Raw genomic sequence first — 23,513 nt, forward strand, 5'->3', positions numbered from 1 at the left:
TTTCTTTGTTTAACAAATACGTCAAATGATCTTCAGTATCAGCCACTTAAATAAATTCACGACAAACTAAAAGCAGTAAACCTAAAACCTTGTGGATCTCAGTTGCATATGCTGGCTCTGAGAGCCGTGCATTGTGCAGGATAATTTTGCCCTAATTCACTAATTTAATAAGCCTACATGGTTGCCTCATGGGATTGCATGATTGCAACTTCTGAAGTTGCCAAGCTTTTTGTTCTCTGGCTAAACTGTTCATGGGTATTTCTTTTTTTCAACATCAGTTTTCATATTTATAGAGTTAATCGCTTTACGTTTTATGCAGTTGTAGAATCATATCATAGAATAAAAAGGAGGAGATGGCAGAGTGTTTTCTCAATGATATTAAGGAAAAATACTCCAGTTCCTTAAAACTTTTCAAGCTAGTATTGATTTTTGTCCCATTAGTACTCTTTAGACTGGTAATAGTTTCTCTGTTCTGTTTTAATATGATCTGCAAAGGAAAAAATTGGCTTTTTTGCTTGTGTGTGGTGTATAAAGAAGGTCTTGAGAAGGATTTGAGTTTTTTGTTTATTTGCTTTTTCCAGTTCTGCCCAGATCAGAAAAGTGTCTGCCCAGATCAGAAAAGTGTCCGGAGAGGTGGTGTAAATGACATCACAATAAGCAAGACAGTAAAAGCTGAGCTATGAGGAGTAGAAGGGCCTGTAATCAGACTGTTTAAAACTCTTTCGTGAAATCCTGGAGCTTAGCCATTGATTTCAGTGGAGCCAGGATTTCACCCTTTGTGTTTAGTTTAATATTTTGAGTAAAAAGTTTTTGTTAAAGATATAATACCACCACTCCTTTCATTAGAGTGTTAAGCTCTTCAGTAAGGGGTTAAGCTCATATATTTCCCACTAACCCTCAAACAATCAGGGAAGACCACACTCTACATACTTTCAAGCCTTTTGCCTAAAAACCCAATCCTAATTTCTGTCCCCCAAAATGGAGAGATTTAGAGTACATGACAGAGTTACCTGTGATAGCAGGGAACTGGGTTTGATGACTCAGCAGGCCCCTTCCAGTCCTATCGCCTATGTTCCTTCAATAGATTTTCAGCCCTCATGGTGCATTGGCAACATGTGACTGATGGACTGTCTGGCATTACTTATCACATCTAAAGTGACCTTATAAAGATAACCTAATATCTTGCCATTACAAAGTTGTCTGTGTATTATTCATGACTGGTGAGATATTTTAATCATGGCAGTACTTAAATAAAGTGACTCAAACTAGCAGTCATGTCCTGTTCCCGCTGAAATCAGTGGGAATGCTCTTACTTCCAGTGCATTCAGTACTGAACCCTTGCCTCTCACCGCTTATCATTATACACAGTTATGTACCATAAGTCTCACCACTTACACCTGAGCTTGTTTCAAGTGTCAGATTCCCTGGCTGTAGTCCCTTGACTACAGAATCTTGAAAAGACACAGGAGATAACAGCATGTTCTGAAGCTACCTGTTATCGCTGCCAGAAGAACAGTTGCGGAGTGTATTAATTTGTCACAAAATTATCATTTCCCTCCTACAAAAAATAGCCCTGAGAGGTAACAGATTTGGAAAAGGCTGAAATACTATCTTACTTATCATTGTACAGAAGTCAAATATTAAGGATTTTGCTTTTGACTCTGCAAAATAAGTAAATGTTAATATTAAAGGTATATCAACTAACAAAGTGCTGTAGTTCCCTGCAAAATAGTTAGTATAAGATTGTTCTTAAGGTTATAAACAGGGATTCTGATTCTTTAAAAGGAGCCTATGGAGATAGGCACCCAAATCCCATTGAATGTCAATGAAAATCAGCACGTAACTCTTAGGCTCCCTTTAAAAATTCGAGCCATAATAATTAATGTCCTGCAATTAAATGAAGAGAAACATGTGGAAATCAGGAAAGTGTAAAAGCATGACTCTGGAAACTCTTCACTGAAAGGCTAAAGTTCTGGGTCAAATGGATTATGGTACAAGTAATATAGTGCCTTAAATCAGATTCCAGCAAAGGGACAATGTATCTTGAGGCCTTCTGAACACTAGAAATTAATAGTGTAGCAATTTTTAAAAAATTAGTAGTGCTGCTTAAAGCTCAGGGCTACAGCACTTAGCATAGAAGGAGGACTTCATTAAAAAAATTAGTTATGCTATGTTTATATGTTGCTAATCCTACAGAGAAAAAAGAATGTCTTCATTTTATAAAATTTGATATAGTGACAGCTTTAGGGAAAATCCAAGTTTAAAATTCAGTATTTCACTTGGCTATATTTCATATTCCATTCATCACTTACTCTTTTAGAATTCTAACCTTGCAGCATTTAGACATCCAGGGTTTGGAGGGGAACTGGAGACGTTAATAAGGCTCACATTTTCTACCACTTGGTGTGATTTGAATTGTTCTTCAGCATTCAGGAGCCTGCACAAATCACCTAGTATTCACTCCCAGAAAATACATAATTTTATCCATACATCATTTGAGATCTTTTTCACAGCAGGAGACCACATTTATAATACGATACCTGCAGCTTCTGCTTTCTGCCCTCCCCTTCATTCCAGGGGACTGGCATTTCTTAACTCATTCTAATTCATTTTTTTGGCCACATACTATTTTTATGTTCTGATTATTTTCCTTTACAATAGTTCATATTATAGACTGTAATGGTAAAATGTGGGGTTTTTTCACGTAATCATTTAGAGCCAGATTCTGGCTTTGACGGTTTCCCCAGAATGGGAGTCTATTCTGTGTCTTATTTTAGCTGGCATTAAGGTCCTAAATAACTGTCCAAACAGATTATTTCTTCCAGGAGAAGAGGGTGCATAGAAGCCGTGGGTAGACCAAGTGCTAGATACTTTTTTACTTCTGAAGCCCCTTTATACGACTCCAAAGGTACAAAGGGTCCATATGGCCTGTGGAACCAGCCCCCACAAAATACCCCTTCGTACGGCGTTCCTTGAGTACCATAGAGCTGTCAGAACAGCTACATTGTCTGTCTGCTTTGCAGCCTCCAGCATATGGATGTGCTAGGGAAAGGGGGAATGGAGCCAGAATTTGCTGCACTCCAGCTAATCGAGGTCTGTTGTCCCTGAAGCCTGTTAAAATCTGGTGCAATTTAGAGCAGCTATGGGGATTTGTGTGGCAAGGAATAAGTTTACACCCACAGAGGAAAAAAAGAAATTGCAGCACTTCTGTCAGTCTTGACTTTTCAGGCTATGTCATTTATAGCTGTATTTGAGGCATTTAAGTATAGAATAAGTCTTTAACAAGCATACAAAAGAAATGTTAAAAAAATTAAAGTATTTAAAATATATAATATGATCCAGGCCTTTCTTCCTTAAGTTATTTCTGCAAGATCAATACTGGTCTTAGAAGGTGATACAATTATATGCAGGCCAGACTTCGGAATTCAAGACAAGCAGCACAAAACATCTGCACATTGTTTATGCATAAATGAGAATTTAAATCTTGAATATAAATATTCATTAGGTACAACCATGTGTTAAAATAATAGACTTTGTTATATGTATAGTACAGGAAGATTTTACAGGTGGACAAAAAAAAAATGTAATCATACTGCATTGGCTCATTACCCTGAAGTTTCACCCTGAAAATAGTTTAAAATCATTTGACATCCTAAAACACATACTTGATCATTATATTTGGACATGTTCTTTGTACAGCTGTGATCATGGAACTACTCTAGTTGTAGAATTAGCAGCACATTGCAACTATACTGAGGACAAACAGTTTTTCTCTTCTTATTTTCAGGTGTCTGTATGTACAGAACAACACTGCCTTATTCTCCTAATCATACTAGTATAGACCTTGACATATATACTCAAGCATGTGTAGGCTTATCAGAACATACAGTATAAGTATATCTTTTCAGTGTAAAAACCTCTTTTAGAAAAGTGAAAGAAAAATATAAAAATCTTTAAGATGCTGAGTACGGCTTAGATTAAGAAAAATAAAAAAATTAAAAGTATTTTACTACAAGAAAGTTAAAATTTACTGTTTTAGATCAACCAGCTCTGCCTCCATTGGTTGCTTGGTGTAACACTTGATGATTTGGCAAACACTGAGGGTCAGATCCCCATGTATTCCAGAACTGTCCTCTATGCAGTTGGGGTCAGGAGGCCGTAGATGGCTTTCCATCAGCTTTCTGTTATCCTAATACTGGAGGTTGCTGGGCCCTGAACCAGCCTCAGGCACTAGTTACAGGAGCACTAGGCCTGCTCTAAATTGTACCAGCAAATAATGACTCCCAAGAAGCTGCTCCCGTCACCTGGATGGCCAGGAGCTACCGGTCTAGAATTTGTCAGCAACTCTAAGTCCCAGAGGGACTGAGAAGGATTGAGGCTCTAGCTCTTATTCTTCAACCCTACTTTACCATCAAATGAAGAACACGCTACATCTTTCAATACAAAATAAAAGGCACTGTAGGAATTAAAGATCCTGTTATTCTTACCACTCTGTAATTATATTTCTACATGGAATGTAGAAAACATCCAGATTTCTATACTTGAGGCTAAATTTCTTGGAGGCACTGTTACTGCCTCTGTTTTCTTGGGACAGGGAGAGTGTTGGTTTCTGACATGAGAATCTGAAGATAGTTCTAGCATTTGCAACATAATTTAGAAGTTTGTGCCATATGTGTTAATTGAAGGTAATTTCCTCTAGGTTTACAACAAGATTCCTCTTTTGGCCCAAGTCTAAACTTCAATGCAAGAAGTTATTAATGACTCCCATGTAGGTTATATATGGCTTGATCCAAACCCATTTTAGTCAGCAGAAAGACTATCAATCATTGACTTCAGTTGGCTTTGGATCAGGACCATAATATGCAGGCAAACAAATACAGGGTAGTCAGTGCTTCGAAATTTACATCATTGACTTAAATGGAAATAGTCTTGGATTTGGCAGAATTTGGCCTCAATTTTTTGTAGATTTAGTGTAATTGTATGAATTTACACGGATAAACTCAATTAACAGAACTCATTCATTTCTGAAGTTTAGCTTACTGACACTGAATATAATCATTCCTCAAACAGGTAACTCCTCTACTCTGTTCTTAAGATAGTTATATTTCTAATGCATTTCAAATATTTTGGGTGTCTGTACGTTAATTAGTAACTTTTGCTCCATTATATTATTTGAGTTGTTTGGCTAGGCGCCCTGGTTTTATATGGGTTTAAATGATGCTAAAGCTTAGCAGATAGATAGTGTTTCTTGCCGTGCAAACACAAATTAAGCCTCACAACAGCACATTGAGGATGCAAGTGTCATTACCTATGAGGAAACAAAATCAGAGAAGTGAAACGACTTATTCAAAGCCACAGAGTTACTCAGTGTCAGAAGCACAGTTAGAACTCAGGAGTTACTGTCTCTTAGGCCTTTGAGAATTCCTCTTTGTATAGAGGAAAACCTACCGCAGCCCTACAACATTCATTTTTAACTGCTGTTTGGGTCCACCTCCAAGCCGTTTATCAACCCACTACAATTATGCAGCATTACCTACTGCATCAAATGTCAGGATTTTCACTGTTGATTCCTCCCAAATTGACATGCTTTCCAGCACTATAATATATAGCCTTCATTTTTTAATTATGTAAAACCACAAAACTGCAGTGCGTTGCAGTAGTACACCGTGGATGAAAAGTGATATGAGTGAAATTGCTCCCAGTGTAGAGGGCCTGAGCCATTGCCTCTGCAACAATTAAGCCCAGATGCAGGCCTGCAGGAGGAGAAAGTTCAGATAGTGTCTGTATGGGGTGTGGAATGTTAAGAGGGACTCTTTGTCAACTCTAACTAGGCCAGTGCTGAGTGGCTCTTGTGGACGGGTCTTGGGAGAGGCTGCTAAATCAGCACTTTGCAGACCAGTGACTGGTAACCCCACCTAGCAAGTTCTTTTCTAGCCAGTAGCAGCTGCAGCTCTGTGGCTTTAGTCATGGTTTGAGAGGTAAATTCCATGCCCCACAACTATTTAGTTCCCTGCACAAAGCCCACTTGGGCATTATGTGGAAAGAAGTGCACTCTATCATGCACGCACACACACCCCTAGAGAATTTGCTATATGCGCTGTAGTCGTATTGGCATGGTCGCGCTTTGTATAGTGTTATAAGTGGAGTGCTAGGGACAACTGTAGGCAATGCTTCCTGAATGTTTCTATTTTAAGTCCCTGTTTAATTTTGATTATTTTAGGCATTCATAATTTTCCGAAAATGTCACCTACCAAATTAAATTTTCCAAAATTGGAGACAGAATACCTCTTCTGGTGTGTTGCCCCTTTATATTACTCCAGCAGTGTAAAGGGTATAGAATGACCTCATGGGGGAATTCACCCAGAAAAGGGATGGTGCAGGACCAATGTAGGCAGTCCCTATGCCACCCTACTCCACAGCCTCTCATGTAGAGGCATGCTGGAGGCAGAAGATAGAGTGGCCCATAGGCAGCCTTGCAATCTCTGGGGCTGCTTTAACTTGCCCCAGAGCAGACTAGGGTTAGATTTAAGTATTATTCCTTATATTCTAATCCTGAATTCAGCTGGCGTTTTGCCTCAGAAAGGTACTCTGGACCATTTTAGGAGAATGAAGTCTGTGAATTCTTTGCTATTTTACCGAATACTAAAATGGTTTACACAAGTAACATAACACAAAGAATATAGGAATTGCCAGACTTTATCAGAACCATGGTCCATTTAGTCCAGTATCCTGGTTTCAACAGTGACCAGCTCTAGATGCTTCAGAGAAGATGCAAGAAACCCACAGTAGGTAGAAGAAAGTCAGTATTTAGAAGATTTAAGAAGCCCACAGTGGGATAATCTGCCTCCCAGGAAGTCTTGTCCTTATCTTCAATAGTTAGAGATTGACTTAAACCCTGAAACACAAGGATTTTATGCAGAGGGGGTTTAGGGGTAGGTGAGGAGGGCAGTAGTGCTGGGCACCAAGTTACAGGGGGCACTACATCGCTGTGCCACTCTGCCAATCTGATTGGCTGGTTGGTTGTTTGCTCGGCCACTCCAGGGGCAGCTGGATCGCTGAAAACATTTACCACTCTGGCAAAACACCTGGGGCCGGCCATGATTTTATGCCTTCAAAAACTCTTTGTTTGCATTAACTGTTATAACTCTGGCTATTCTTGTTATCCATATAAGCATCCTACCCCTCTTTGAATCATAAAATTCTTGCCCTCAGTGACATCCTTGACAATGAGTTCCATTCTAATTATACAGTGTGTGGAAAAAGTATTTCATTTATTTGTGCTGAATGTGCCACCTTTCAATTTCATTGAATGTCCCCTTGCTCTTGTGCTGTGACATGGGGAGGACAGAAGTTCCAGCTCATTATTTTATATAATTTTTTATCATTTTTTCTCTTATTCATCTTCTTTCCTAATGATCGCCGGCTTTTCAAACACTCTTCTTATGAAAGTACATCCATTCAAACTAGAACGGATTGTGGAATGGCATGAAAGGAACGATCTTTTTATGAGATGGGAAAGAATGATAGCAGACAGTATTCCCCTCTAACCCCACCCAAGGTTGGTAATACTGAAGTGAGTTGGTTAAGGATATGTTGCCCGGTAGGAGATATAATAGTAGCCACAGGGTCAATCCACTGACTCCTGTTCTGTGCCGCAAGGATATTAATCTTTTGTAATCCTGACCCATGACAGGTGGCTGGGATTAGGGAAGTCTCTTACCAGCACTTGTGTGTGTCACACCATGATTAAATACTGTAGTAGAACTTTGCATTTCATCCTTTAGGATAATGTCATGTCTGATTCAAGAGCAGGATAACACTTCTGTTTTAAGAAAATGAGTACTTGTGGCACCTTAGTACTCCTTTTCTTTTTGCAGATACAGACTAACATGGCTGCTACTTTGACTTCTGTTTTACATTCCAGTAATGCCAAAAAATTCCAGTTAGTTTTGGATATTAGCTGGTGTAGATTTCACAGCCATTGTTAAAGAAAAACATAATTCTAGAACAGAGCTTTAAATATGATTGATGAAAGTGTTGTTTGTGGTTATCATTTAAGGGTAAAATGAGTGTATTGATTCTTCATTTAAAAGAAAAATAATTGTGGAGGTTACAGTCTAAATTTCTTGTAGTGGATAAATCAGGTTGTTTGATTTAGAATCTCCAGTGAGAGTTATTTAAAGGTGTGAAATGTGGTGGAAACAAACAGAAAATAAGCATAGCTTTTGATTTGTGAGCCATATTGTTGCGTTTCTTCACACTTTTATAGTACTCAGATTCACCATTTTAATAAATTAAACTGGCTGTACATAATGCATAGTTCTAAAAACATGAAGGAAAGTATGCTTTGCTCACCTGATTAAAATTCAGTTAAATTGGTTTCACTAAACTAACAAATTTTCTGGAAATTTTTGGGTCTGTTGAACAACAAACAGACTAAGGTCCTGATCCTAAATTCTTATGAACCCCAGATTCCCATGGAAGTGAACGAGAGTGATTTGTGCCAAGAATGTACTATAAGGTTTAATTAACATGCTAGCTTCCTAAATAACCGTGTGAATTTTAACCACATGCAAAATTCCAAAATGTGCTAAATTAAGCCCGTAACAGTTCAGTGTTGCTTTTATTTCTTGCAATGATAAAAAGAGCCTTCTGGTTGCCAGGTCCTAGAGACAACATGCACGGTTATAGGGGAATAATAAAATAGTGAAAGTTATGGTGTGCATGTGCAATTTGACAATGCATTATTTGTCAGTTATACTTCTGCAACCTCGTTGACTCTGGTGGAGTTGAATCAGTAACTTATAGCAGAATGTAGGCCTGCCTTTGTAACTATCACACAGTTAGTTACCTCTCCACACTGGAGAAAGAAAATAAGTGAGAATTCTCAAAAACTGTGCCAACATTTTGTACAACAACTTTTCTATTTCTGAGATAATTCACTCATATATAGCATTCCATTTATTTTTCCTAATTCAGAAAGAATAAAACTGCTAAGATGTTTCATCAAGTAGATGTTATACACCTAAATAAATCACTCTTAATATGATCAGTAAAACAATCCAATATACGCTTTTTTCTACAATCAATATATGTTAGATTATCTTGTTTTCCAAAGATTAGACATTACGCAATTTTGGGCCCAATCTTGCCTTCCAAGTTATCTGCAGTCTGATTCACACAAGGATCCCAGGACCAAATCTTTTATATTTAACATATTACTTTCATTTTTAAAAGTGACATAAAGCCCCTGATTCCATTGAAACAATGAGAGTTTTGCATTGACTTCAATGGGGGAAGTACAAATGTAATGATAAATTATATAGCATTGTACACTTATTGCAGTTCATCCATAGAAATAAAAACATTTTACAAAAGTAAGCATCACTCCTATTTTATGGATGGGGAGAGAGAGGTGCAGAGAGATTAAGTAATTTGCCCAAGGATAAAACATTGTAAGATTTTCATGTCAAAAATCTTGCCCTCATATCAGACAGCAAAGTGTTTATTATTACTGTGTTACTATACAAATAATAAGTCATCTCATATGCAGTTTGATTTTAGAGAGTCACTCTCTAGCCATGAAATTTTCTGTTCCTCCTCATTCCCTGAAATCTTAATTATTGAGCATACAGTATTCTTCTGTTCACTACTTGAAAAGGTTTTTGAAGTCTAGGTCAGTATGGAAGTATGTAATCCAGGGAGTGCATTTTGAAAGATAAGGGCTTGTCTTTCTCTATATTGTGTGATTTGTGCAGCGTGGTGTTTTAAGCAGAATGAACTGGAATCTTGTTCTGCCATTTTAGAGACATTGCCTGTTTACATAAAAAACAATCAGAATAATATTACCAACAGAAAAGGGAATAGAAAAGAAGAATCTTTTTCACTTAATGAATGGGCCTCCTTGGTCCTGTAAGGTTCTTTAAAAGGTTCTTTAAACTTTCTCCTAGCTGCTCCAGGGGCATTATCAATTACCCATATGCCCATCAAATATCATGTAGCTGTAATTAAACTAAATTACGATGCTGTGGCTTTCATTACACAATGACACACTTTGTTAGAGCCATAGAAAAAGCTTAATTACAAGTCTAGACATCCCTGAAATCAGAGAAAAAGAACACTTGTTTCATTTTTTAAAGAGAATTCAGAGCTTTCGTAGCATTTTTAGCTATGGAGAGCCAATGCTGAACTGGAACCCATGGTTTTTGTTCCACTCTCCTGTATCCTGCAGCCTTGATTTAGTAATAGCTTCCATGTGAAAGTCCTAAAAATATTCTGTAGCAAAATAGCAGAAATAGCGGCTGTAAAAACTGCTCCCTTTTAACTTCTCTGAGTGAATTAAATACTCACAAAAGTGGCAGGCAGGTATTACAAGACTATATATATATAATATATATATATATATATTCTATACAAAAATACTCTGAAGCATTGCCACATAGCATCATATAAAAGCTTACATTGAAGCCCAATGTCACCCACTTCTTCCCACAGCTAAATCAATGCCTACTGGGAGTTGTCACCAACTGAAGGTGCAGGAGTATTGAGTGTTCAACCAAAACATTCTTTCTCTACATTGTTTGTTAGACATTAAAGTGAATTAGGTGCCAATACAAATAAGCAAAACCAGAGTTTCCTTGCTCTTACCAGTTCCTCATCTTTCAGACTCATGATTCTTGTGATGTTGTCATAATTTCACTAGTCATCTAGTCATCAGATCTTTCAGGCTAGATGAGACTTGAATTTTTGAGGTATAAGAGAAGCTGTCAGGTCTCATAAAGAAGCAAAAAAATGGGGAGTGGGGCAGAAAATCAATGGTATTTTCTTTTCATGTCACCTTTAAGGAGACATGGGCATGTGCCAATCATAAGTTGGTACTGTGTGTTGCATGAATTAAAAACTAGGAGAAAGCCTATCTGTATTATATAGAGTAAACGGGGTAAGGGTCTGACTTTATTTGTGTCTTGTACAGTGCTGAGCATATCAGAGTTTAACAACCAACAATAATCCATTTGACACTCTGAATCCTAAAATATATTTACACCAGATCTTCTGAGATTATATCAAACTGCAGTACCCTACTGGGTTCCTGAAGTTTGCTCAACACCCCGTGGGGTAAATCCAACCGCACTTGGGCTAGCGAACAAGGCTCACACTGCAGTTCTGTTATGTGGGGGGTAGATAGACTTTGAAGAAGCAATGCAAGGGACTGCCCTGTGCGCCACAGACTAGTTCTCTGAGGCAGTACATTCTGTAGCAGTGCACATAAGGGCTGGGAGCAGGACAGGGCTGGGAGAGTAGACAGAGCAAAGCCAATGGGTCTGTAGCTATGTAGACTCATGGCTAAAATTCCTTTATTTGGAGGGGAAAGGTGTGTCACAACTGATGTTTCCACAGCTGACAGGCAATTAAGGTGGCCACTGAGTAGTTGCACTGGTGCTTCTTCACCTGCTAAAGGAGAGGATTCTGCTCCCCCAGGGTTGATCCAATGGGCAAAGACTATTTATCATCATCAGTATGATTTTTTTTTTATTCAGTAGTGCTTAGGTGTGCTGGGCATTGTACAGGCATAGGAAGACAGTCCCTGCCCAATGGCTTTACAAAAATAAACAACTCTGTGTGGTCATTATTCTGTGTGGAGACTGAGCCAGGCCTCCTCCTCTTCAGGTTCAACACTGACTACAGGGGTAGTAGGGTTTGGCTGATTGTGCCAACAGAGTCTCATTAACCCTTTCAGTGTGGGGTTGGTAGTCACATGAATATATTATTTTCACCATTTATGCATTTATGTGCATTTCAATCAGCTTAGACAATTAAAATAGTCCCTTTTGTTTCTAGTTAATTTCTCTGTGGTTTTTTGTTTGCTTTTCTTTCTGGTTCTTGTGTACTATTTGGGTGACTGTGTTCCTAATAAGCAGGAATGTCCCCATTCATAGGCTCGGTCGTAAATGTTTTTGGTTTTTAAAATGGTGCATTTTTCAAGTGTTGTAACCCCCTGCAAACCCTGGCCCAATTGAAAGTGTTACTGGCCACTTGAACTGGTGAAACTGAGCACGTACATGAAGAACCTCTAGGTCTGACTCATGTTGATATCTTACTTTACCTCTTCCCTGAGGCCTTCCAGTGACCTCTCTTTCATACAAATCTCATCAAGCCAAGCCATCACCTCCCCTTCAGTCAAGTCCATCAGGTAGCAGGGAAAGAGGAAGATTGCTTGACTGAGAAAAGAGCTGGGGAGGCAGGGAGGGCTCATTCTTCTCTCTCACCATACTATGCATGAAACCTCGAAACGCCACAAAGTCATCCTTTGCACACCCACCTCCCTGCTCATGTCAGGTGTCCCAGCTTTCCCTGCGCCCCCCCCCCCCCGAACGTCTGTTCAGTCTGGTCACTGTAACAATGATGCAATGTGGAGTTGCAAGCACTGCAAGGGGGAGTTGTTTGGATATGACTAAACAAAACAAAAATACTCAGTAAATAATTTGTATTTAGATTGTTATACCAAGTCAAATAAAACTTGAATTAGACAATGCCCTGTAGTATTCCCCCAAACAGGGCTGATTCCAGATTGCCCAGTTCTAAAAGTTTCTGAATGAAACATTCAAGGTATGTCTACACTGCTATTAGACACCCGTGGCTGGCCAATGCCAGCTGACTCAGACTCATGGGGCTCAGACTGCAGGGCTGTTTAATTGTAGCATAGACTTCTGAGCTCCGGAGGTCTGGGACCCTCCCATCTTGCAGGGTCCTAGAGTTGTGGCTTCAATCCAAGCCCGAATGTCTGCATGGCAATTAAACAGTCCCTTAGCCAAGTCAGCTGGCACAGGTCACCCCGGGTTTTTAATTGCAGTGTAGACATATCCTAAAGATCAAACTTTTTACGAACCTACAAAAGTCTGCCAGGCCCACTGGTTTCCGCACACAGCCCACATTTGCTCATGAAAGTGGTTAGCTGGGTGCAAAATACCTGATCTGCACTCTCACATTTGTGGATTGGGAGTTTTTTAAACCACAAACAACTCATTTCAAATTCCCTTCTACCCACTCACCTTAAATGCTAGTAGATTAAGTTTTGTCTGACTTTAGTTTGTAAGAATGATTATCAGCATAACTTCAATACAGTGTAAATCCATATGTATGCTCAAAAAGACCTTTTCACTGAAATTATGCCCTTTTCATGATCTTGCATTGTTCCTTTTGTGTTTCTCCTTTTCAATTGTTACATTAGTAATTCATCCTGTTCTTGTTTATTGTAACACACCTCTGAAGAGACTAATTACTGTTACTTGACAAGTAAATCACGTACTTTAGTACACAGATGCTACAGGACTTTACTGAATCTGAATATATCAAAGTAATGTTGCTATGGAAATACAATGCTGTGAGGTAAATACAAATTTTCTACTTAACAGTTTATGGTGGTAACACAGATTAATGAAGCTGCAAACAGTGAACAACCGTCTTTTACATTCTAGAACCATTTACTGAAAATTAGAAGAAAGTGCAAGCAAGACTATTTGGTTAATAGCTGAATATCTCTTTGTATTATAGAGTGCAAATATAATTATAAACTATCATATAGTACCATATACTCTCAGCAGTTTTCATTCACAGACCTAAAACCCTATTACACAAATATCATCCCTGTTTTAGAGATGAGGAAACTGAGGTGAATCATAGAGTCCAAGGTCACAAAGTGAGTTCCTGGGAGAGCCTGGAACAGACCAGGCTTGTGACTTATCCACTGGACCATGATCCTCCCCCTGGTCTCTTTATTTTCATGGTAACTGTTGACCATTAAATGACATAGTTAGTATATAGAAGGTAGAGGTAGGGTATTTGCTGTGCATGGTAATTACTATGTGTATATAATTATTTCTGTCTTTTAATTCAAAGCACAGCTTTCATGATAATTAACTTTGGACCTACAGTACCAAGGCATTGTTTCTACAAAAAAATTGTACTGATTAAACTAAATCAGTGAGGAATCAACTGAAGCCAAATCACTATCGCCTTAAACTGAAATGAGTGCGCACATAAGGGGACTGCACCGATTTAACGAAATCAGTTTCAAAACAAAGTTAGTTAAATTGGTACAATTTTCACATGTAGACAAGGCCTGAGTGTAACTGTCAAGTAGCCTACAAGTACAAATAACCATTGTACTACATATTGAAAATACTGGGGCTTAGATGCTCCTTTCACTTACCCTGGTTGAGGTTACTGGAGTTTCACTAGTAAAAAAAACACAAACCCGCCCCCGTCCTCCCCCCAAAATGGTGTAAACAAGAGGACAGTCAGGCCCAGGGTATTTACCAAGTAAGGGACTGATTTTGCAATCAGGGCATAAGCTCAGAAGGCCCTGGGTATACTGGTTGTATGCCAGGAACTCAATCTGTATGTGACAGTTGGCCCAGATCATAAGGAGGGAAGGAAGGCAACTACATGTGCTGCAGAACCTTAAAGAGCAGAGCTGCTTGGAGCAAAGTAGCTCTGGAAGAGAGGAAGCTAGTGGCCTCCTTCCTGAAGGTGAGAGTCTGGCTGCCCAGTGTCTTTGTGCTGAAGAAGACAGAGGCTTTTTTTTTTTTTTCACCAATAGAAATAAAATTTGTTACTAACTTGTAACAAGAGATCTATGATTCCACACTCGGACAACTAAAAAAGAGCTGAACTGATTTTGCCCAAATTTTCCACCCAGAAAAATGGGATAAGATGAAGCCTTGACATTTTCAACCCAAAACCATGACAGCTTTTGAGAAAGCCATGAGCATGTGAAACCAAGGCTTCAGGACTGTAGAGTATTATAATCCGTCAGTCTGCTGTAGAAAGTAAAGATTTTATTTTTAAAGCACTGCACGTGCTAAGTTCTCCACTCTGCTTGTTCTCATCAAAGTTTATATGTGGTTCAGTAGTTGGGTGACCATGTTCTGATCTCTTAGAATGATCTAACATACAAAGCTGCCTAATGCTTTTCTGATGCTTCAGATTTCAATATCTCAGCATCTATTATCTTAATAGAGATGTTACCATTGTATTTTAAATGGTCAATAAGCCCCTCAGCGATGGTTTTCCTTCTCAACCATGAGAGCTGATGCTCTCTCTGTTTCAGTTTTCAGTTTCTTGTTCAGATGACAAACTATATTCAAGTGTCTCATGCTGAAAAGTTTTGTAAACAATTTTTTCAAATCTGGTTAATTGGGTTGTCTCTTGTCATGAAATATTAGTCAGTAGACTGTAACTATAGAGGATTAGGAAAAAGCTTCTTTCGTACTATGACTTAGACACTTTGATTTTTCCCTTCTAGTACCTGCATGCAAATGGAATTGTTCACCGTGATCTGAAGCCAGAGAATCTACTGTATGCAACACCAGCGCCAGATGCACCATTAAAAATAGGTGAGCAGCACTACCTATAAACTTCCCGTCCTTCCCTTGTATTGGTATTATTTTGTGTGGTTCACATGTATCTCCTCTCTTCTCCCCATTACTGTATTCTATTTTAGCAATGATATCCAGATGAACAGGTCCATTCTTTATACAGCAGCACAGCTGTGCACTGTCCTTCAAAAATAAATAAAAGACAGATCCCTGCCCTGAGGAATTTACAGTCTAAATTAGGTGAAATACCTCAAGAGATGACAAACACAGGAAGAATGGGATTTGGGAGGGTGAAGATCACAGCAGGGAAAGATTATGAGATCAGACTCTAGCTACATACACCACTTGTTAGTTCCTTTTTTGTTAGACAATATATTACAATTTTGGGACAAATATGAATGAGAGCGCAAAGGTGGAGGTAAGCGATGAAAGCAAGCCAAAAGGAGTGAGTTTTGAGGAACTTGGAGGAGGAGAGGTAGGTTGTAGGCACAGATTAGAGAAGTTATTCCAGGCATAGGTGGCAGTATGAAAAAGGGTGGGAAGAAACCAGATAAGCTACAAGCTGACCTGAATTGGCAGAGTTTGTCACAAACCAGGGCATAGAGGGCATTCACTGAGGGCCTGATTTTCAGCAGCGCTGAGCACTTGCAACTGCAGCTGGAGTCAGTAGGAGCTCTGGGTGCTCAGCACCTTTGAAAGTCAGACCCTAAGCCTCTGAGATATGAATATTCACCACTTCTATGTTGGGAATCTACAGTTTGTGTGCCAGTTTATGGCAGGCCAGTGGCATACTATGATAAAGGAGCAAGTAGCAGAATGCTAATTGATGAGCCATGTAGGCTGTGGCATTGCTGATGTGATAACTGAAAGAGATCTGACTTGTACATATTGTAAAGAAAAGAAAAAGAATCTCTGAGCCTTATGATCTCTCTTTTATAAGGAAACATCTCTTCCCAAAAGTGAAGATGCAGTGACATAGGCTTCCGCATGGGCTAGAAAACCAAATATGTTCTCAGAGTCCCAGGCAGGCAGAGGCAGATTAGGGTTCTGTGGGACCCTGGGTCAGAGCAAATGGGGGCTCCTCCTCACCCTTTTCACCTGCAGTCTCCCATGGCGTTCCTGCCGGGGAGCAGGGTTGGGGCGGAGGCGTTTGCCCCACCTTGCCTGCCCAGCACTCCTGCCAGGGAGGGGGATTGGGGCACTGGGGCTTCCCCCACTCCCCAGCAGAAGCTCCAGGCTGGCAAAAGGAATGGGGCAAGCCCCTGCGCCCCTACCCCACTCCCTAGCAAGTGCACCGGGGGAATGGGGATGCCCATTTTTCTGGGAGGCCCCAATTGGCCGGCGCCCCTGAGCCTGGGCCCCACTGGCCAAGTGGCTAATTGGCCACTGCTCTTGTACAGCCCACGATATCTACTAGACCACCGGACTAGGGGAATGAGGTGGACGAGGCTTTCTTCCGGCAACTAATGGAAGTTACTAGATCACAGGCCCTGGTTCTCATGGCAGACTTCAATCACCCTGATATCTGCTGGGAGAGCAATACAGCGGTGCACAAACAATCAAGTTTTTGGAAAGTGTAGGGGACAATTTCCTGGTGCAAGTGCTGGAGGAACCAACTAGGGGCAGAGCTCTTATTGACCTGCTGCTCACAAACCAGGAAGAATTAGTAGGGGAAGCTCAAGTGGATGGGAACCTGGGAGGCAGTGACCATGAGATGGTTCAGTTCAGGATCCTGACACAGGGAAGAAAGGAGAGCAGCAGAATACGGATCCTGGACTTCAGAAAAGCAGACTTTGACAACCTCAGGGAACTGATGGGCAGGATCCCCTGGGAGAATAACATGAGGGGGAAAACCTGGATCTGTGCTGGAAATGGCCCAACTTGATTATTATACACATTGTAAGGAGAGTGATCACTTTAGATAAGCTATTAGCAGCAGGAAAGTGGGGTGGGAGGAGGTATTTTTTCATGCTTTGTGTGTATATAAAAAGATCTTCTACACTTTCCACAGTATGCATCCGATGAAGTGAGCTGTAGCTCACGAAAGCTTATGCTCAAATAAATTGGTTAGTCTCTAAGGTGCCACAAGTCCTCCTTTTCTTTATGAGGGGGAAAGGAGTCCAGGAGAGCTGGCTGTATTTTAAAGAATCCTTATTCAGGTTACAGGGACAAACCATCCTGATGTGTACAAAGAATAGTAAATATGGCAGGCTTGGCTTAACGGTGAAATCCTTGCTGATCTTAAAAACAAAAAAGAAGATTACAAGAAGTGGACGATTGGACAAATGACCAGGGAAGAGTATAAAAATATTGCTTGGTCATGCAGGAGTGAAATCAGGAAGGCCAAATCACACCTGGAGTTGCAGCTAGCAAGAGATGTTAAGAGTAACAAGAAGGGTTTCTTCAGATATGTTAGCAACAAGAAGAAAGTCAAGGAAAGTGTGGGCCTCTTACTCAATGAGGGAGGCAACCTAGTGACAGAGGATGTGGAAAAAGCTAATGTACTCAATGCTTTTTTTGCCTCTGTCTTCACGAACAAGGTCAGCTCCCAGACTACTGCACTGGGCAGCACAGCATGGGGAGGAGGTGACCAGCCCTCTGTGGAGAAAGAAGTGGTTTGGAACGATTTAGAAAAGCTGGACGAGCACCAGTCCATGGGGCTGGATGCGCCGATTCCGAGAGTGCTAAAGGAGTTGGCAGATGTGATTGCAGAGCCATTGGCCATTATCTTTGAAAACTCATGGCAATCAGGGGAGGTCCCGGACGACTGGAAAAAGGCTAATGTAGTGCCCATCTTTTAAAAAGGGAAGAAGGAGGATCCTGGGAACTACAGGCCAGTCAGCCTCACCTCAGTCCCTGGAAAAATCATGGAGCAGGTCCTCAAGGAATCAATTCTGAAGCACTTAGAGGAGAGGAAAGTGATCAGGAACAGTCAGCATGAATTCACCAAGGGCAAGTCATGCCTGACTAATCTAATCGCCTTCTATGACGAGATAACTGGCTCTGTGGATAAGGGGAAAGCAGTGGACGTGTTGTTCCTTGATTTTAGCAAAGCTTTTGACACTGTCTCTCTCAGTATTCTTTCCAGCAAGTTAAAGAAGTATGGGCTGGATGAATGGACTATAAGGTGGCTAGAAAGCTGGTTAGATTGTCAGGCTCAACAGGTAGTGATCAATGGCTCCATGTCTAGCTGGCAGCCAGTATCAAGTGGAGTGCCCCAAGGGTCGGTCCTGGGGCCGGTTTTGTTCAATATCTTCATTAATGATCTGGAGGATGGTGTGGATTGCACCCTCAGCAAGTTTGCAGATGACACTAAACTGGGAGGAGAGGTAGATACGCTGGAGGGTAGGGATAGGATACAGAGGGACCTAGACAAATTGGAGGATTGGGCCAAAAGAAATCTGATGAGGTTCAACAAGGACAAGTGCAGAGTCCTGCACTTAGGACGGAAGAATCCCATGCACCGCTACAGACTAGGGACCGAATGGCTCGGCAGCAGTTCTGCAGAAAAGGACCTAGGGGTTACAGTGGACGAGAAGCTGGATATGAGTCAACAGTGTGCCCTTGTTGCCAAGAAAGCCAATGGCATTTTGGGTTGTATAAGTAGGGGCATTGCCAGCATATTGAGGGACGTGATCATTCCCCTCTATTCGACATTGGTGAGGCCTCATCTGGAGTACTGTGTCCAGTTTTGGGCCCCACACTACAAGAAGGATGTGGAAAAATTGGAAAGAGTCCAGCAGAGGGCAACAGAAATGATTAGGGGACTGGAACACATGACTGATGAGGAGAGGCTGAGGGAACTGGGATTGTTTAGTCTGCGGAAGAGAAGAATGAAGGGGGATTTGATAGCTGCTTTCAGCTATCTGAAAGGGGGTTCCAAAGAGGATGGATCTAGACTATTCTCAGTAGTAGCAGATGACAGAACGAGGAGTAATGGTCTCAAGTTGCAGTGGGGGAGCTTTAGGTTGGATATTAGGAAAAACTTTTTCACTAGGAGGGTGGTGAAACACTGGAATGCGTTACCTAGGGAGGTGGTGGAATCTCCTTCCTTAGAAGTTTTTAAGGTCAGGCTTGACAAAGCCCTGGCTGGAATGATTTAGTTGGGGATTGGTCCTGCTTTGAGCAGGCGGTTGGACTAGATGACCTCCAGAGGTCCCTTCCAACCCTGATATTCTATGATTCTATACTAAATCTGCATTTTCAAAACACAATATCAACTGTTATCTTCTTGTTCTCAGCTCAGAGTACTCACACTTAAATTCATGTTAAACAAAAGCAAACCAACAAACTATATTCTGCAGTTTTTAAGGCAGATATTCAAATTCCAGTTTGGATGATGACAAAAATACTAAGATCATTCATAGGAAAAGAAATACATTTGGTCAGGTCTTCAGTTCTAATCTCATTTGAAAGATGGGACATGCAAGTGCCACCTAAACAACGTGCTGCTCCTGACTGCTCAGTATTTATTCAGAGGGAAGGGTGCCACATGCAGAGTTGCTGACACCCCCTTCTGGCAAAGCCTAGGTTTTCCTTGGAAATCTGCTATTGAAATACTACCCAAAGGCTTGATCCAAGGTGCTCAGGGCTCTGGCTCTGATCTAGCAAGTCACTTAAGCAGAGGTGTAACTTTGAGTACACCAGTAGTTCTGTTTAAAACAATGGGATAACTCACATGCTTAAAGTTAAGCACTTGCTTCAATGCTTTTCTGGATTGTAGCTTAAAGGTTCAGTTCCTTGTAGGATCAAACCTCACACCACTTCCCACTTAGTTGATAAGATCTGAAAAAGTCAAAGTCCAAAGTGGTAGCTCTTCAGCCCAATGTATCCAGGGTCACTCCTAGAAAGAGCACTACCAGGAACAGTGTTTTTGGAGTGATATCAGAAAAAAGTTACTGTCCTTCTGTTTTACAGGAGAATTGGGTAATTAGAATTTCTGACCTGCCAGTAGCTGGGTGATATGTTTCAGAACTGAAAGGCACACATTTCTCTAACAGTACAAAATCATCCATTTGGAAAATAATTTATCTTCCAAAGGAACCACTGGACTAAGTACATCATCAGAACAAAGGCTCTATTTTCTTGAAAATACTCTACAATACTCTACAGAACTAGAGGGGTGGTCGCATCTTTTTGCAGGACATCAAGAAACCAGATCGTAATGATTGGGAGAATGGGTTGAGAGCAATGGAGTGTGCCTTGCACCTGGAAAAGAATGTGAACCAGTCACTCCTTGATCTGCACAAACTGGCAACTGACAAGAATGACCCTCATTTGTGTGACTTGGATAGTGCTCTATTTTATAAAATATACCTTCTTCAGTTTTTAAACGTCTTCTCTGTTGTATTTATTTATTTTGTATTCATAGTATTTTGTATTTCATGCTCTGATCAGAAGTTCTGAGTACATGATTGACTCTGCATCTGACTCTTCCTTGCTGACTACTGTATGTTCCATTGTCTTTAGGGAAGCTAGCACAAGTTGTACTTTAAAAATATTTTGGTGAGCTTAGAGCAGGAGGATTTAATCCATCAACACAAATTTTGCTTCTGTATAATTTTGTTTCCATGCAATTCTTTTGAAGTAATTTTTCTTTTAATTTGTTCCTTAAAATGACAGTGATTTTTCTTAAATGTAGTGTTTTCAAAAAGAAAAGTGAAGTACTTCCCCCTGTTGAATCTATGCTCACTTTACACAGTTACAAGCAGACAATAAAACTTTTATTTTATGTTTCTACAAATCTTGACAGCTGATTTTGGGCTTTCCAAGATTGTGGAAGATCAAGTGACCATGAAGACAGTTTGTGGAACTCCAGGGTATTGTGGTATGTTCCTTTATTACTTATTATATATTGAACTTAGACTTTGATTCAGAGACTATTTACATTTTCCAGTTTCTGTGTTTGGCAAATGCAAGTTTCTTAATATTGACAAAGCCCCTGAACAGCTTAAATCAAAAACTAGAATTCAGAAGCTGGCATCAGTGTTAATTTTTCAAAAACATACATACTCTATAGTTCCAAGCCACATGAACCAATATTCCAGTGCATTTTCTAATATAATTTCATAATTTACATGAAAGTACTCTGATGTGGAATACAAATTAATACATTATACAATAATATTCCACTTATACATAGGGCCCTACCAAATTCACAGCAATAAAAAATTGCGTCACGGACTGTGAAATCTGCTCTCCCTTTGTGAAATCTGGTCTTTCGTGTGCTTTTATCCAGATTTCACAGAGGAGACCAGCATTTCTCAAATTGGGGGTTCTGATCCAAAAGGGAGTTGCGGGGGGGTCACAAGGTTATTTTAGGGGGGTTGCAGTATTGCCACCCTTACTTCTGTGCTGCCTTCAGAGCTGAGTGGCCGGAGAGTGGTGGCTGTTGGCCAGGCACCCAGCTCTGAAGGCAGCGCCCCTGGCCAGCAGCAGTGCAAAAGCAAGGGTTGCAATACCATACCATGCCATCCTTATTTCTGCGCTGCTGTCTTCAGAGCTGAGCGGCCAGAGAGTGTTCGCTGCTGACTGAGGGCCCAGCTCTGTAGGCAGCAGAGCAGAAGTAAGGGTGGCAATACCATACCATGCCATCCTTACTTCCGGGCTGCTGCTGGGGCGGCTACTCTGCCTTCAGATCTGGGCTCCTTGCCAGCAGCCACTGCTCTCCAGCTGCCCAGCTCTAAAGGCTGGGAGGCATGCAAGACACAATTTTTTTCAGGCAGTTGTATCCATGATTTGGATACATAGGTACTGCATTTATGCATGCAAACCGGGGACTTGCCTGCACAATAACATCTAGCTGGCCATTTATTTTCATAAATACCTAATATGCATGTGCAGTCATAATAACCGCATGAACAAATAAGGTGCACGATTGTACATGTAACTTTGGATGCAACATTTGGCTTCTGACTGTAACCCATGAAGTATAATACATAGCAGCTACAACTTTTATTGCTTCAGTAGTTATTCAATTTAGGTTATTCAATATTTATGTTGTTTTTATGTTATGATATTGGACAGGCCTTGACCAAAGTTCTCTTAAGAGTCTTAATGACACTGTTTTACCTTGTATTAATCATGGGCACTAAGCATGCAGTTTATAAAATGAGTCATGTGTAAGCTATATTGTTCTGGTATGTCTCCTTTTTCTTCACTAAAGTCTGCATTTTCCAAAAGTGAAAGTTGACTTGGCTATGGAAAAATGTTTACCCCATATTTTTGCATACAAATCAAGTAATTGCATATGCAAGCAGTTATTTGCATGTATAATCACTCATTTGCATGTACAAATACAGATGCACCCATATTTTTACCTTTGCTGAAGTCAGCCTCTATTGTCTGAAAATTTAGCTCTAATTACTGAATTCAGAGGAAAGATGGATTCTGGCATGGAAGAAGCCCTTTCTTCAGATGGTTGATCTTGAATCCATGGAAGTCAATGGCAAAGCTACTATTGACTTCAGTTTTGCAGCAATAGTCCCAAACTGAATACACCATTTGCAAGTAGAGTTTAATTAAACTGTTTAAATAGTCAATCATAATTATAAAATGACATTGCAATAATACAAACGATAATGTAAAAATAATATATTACTGCTGGCAACACCTGCTTTTAATGTAACATTACATATTTAAATTGTATGTAGTGGGTTTTCATATTAGATTTCACAGCATTTCAGTAAAAGGAAATAAATCATAACACATCATACACCACAAGCCTGAGGCTTTTAATAACAGAAGGCACGACTAACTCGAATATAAAGAAAAAGCATGGATGCTGAAAATTAAACAGAAAGTCACAGAGAATCATACTCAGACAAAAATAGGTTGCCAAGCTGCCGAGTAGGAGAGGAGGTCCTGATCTGAGTCAGGAAACTGTAATGCTAATAGTCCATGAATAATTAAGTGCTGAATGTAGTATGCCCAGTGCTTTGGGGAGAAAATAAGTCAGCCACAAAATGAACACAGCTGACTGTAATTTCCGTATGCTTAATATGTAATAGAAAAGTGTAACCATACATTTTTAACTGGCTTGCATCCCAAACACAGATAACACACAGTGTACAGGCAGAAAGGACAAAATACAAAGCCATCCTTGCACCAGTATATGGGAGCAAAACTCTTCAATTA

The 23,513-nt window shown here is 40.2% G+C and overlaps 1 protein-coding gene across 1 annotated transcript in view; it reads left to right on the forward strand.

Annotated features, from left to right (window-relative positions):
- Positions 1-23,513, forward strand: part of CAMK4 (calcium/calmodulin dependent protein kinase IV) — a 294,805-nt gene that overhangs the window by 230,976 nt on the left and 40,316 nt on the right. Inside the window, exons 6-7 of the mRNA XM_074952952.1 lie at positions 15,305-15,395; positions 21,130-21,204. Of these exons, the coding sequence (XP_074809053.1) occupies positions 15,305-15,395; positions 21,130-21,204 (166 nt within the window). The remainder of the gene's footprint in view (positions 1-15,304; positions 15,396-21,129; positions 21,205-23,513) is intronic.

This window comes from Natator depressus, chromosome 5 (genome assembly GCF_965152275.1).
Source record: "Natator depressus isolate rNatDep1 chromosome 5, rNatDep2.hap1, whole genome shotgun sequence".
In the NCBI taxonomy this organism is placed as follows: domain Eukaryota; kingdom Metazoa; phylum Chordata; order Testudines; family Cheloniidae; genus Natator; species Natator depressus.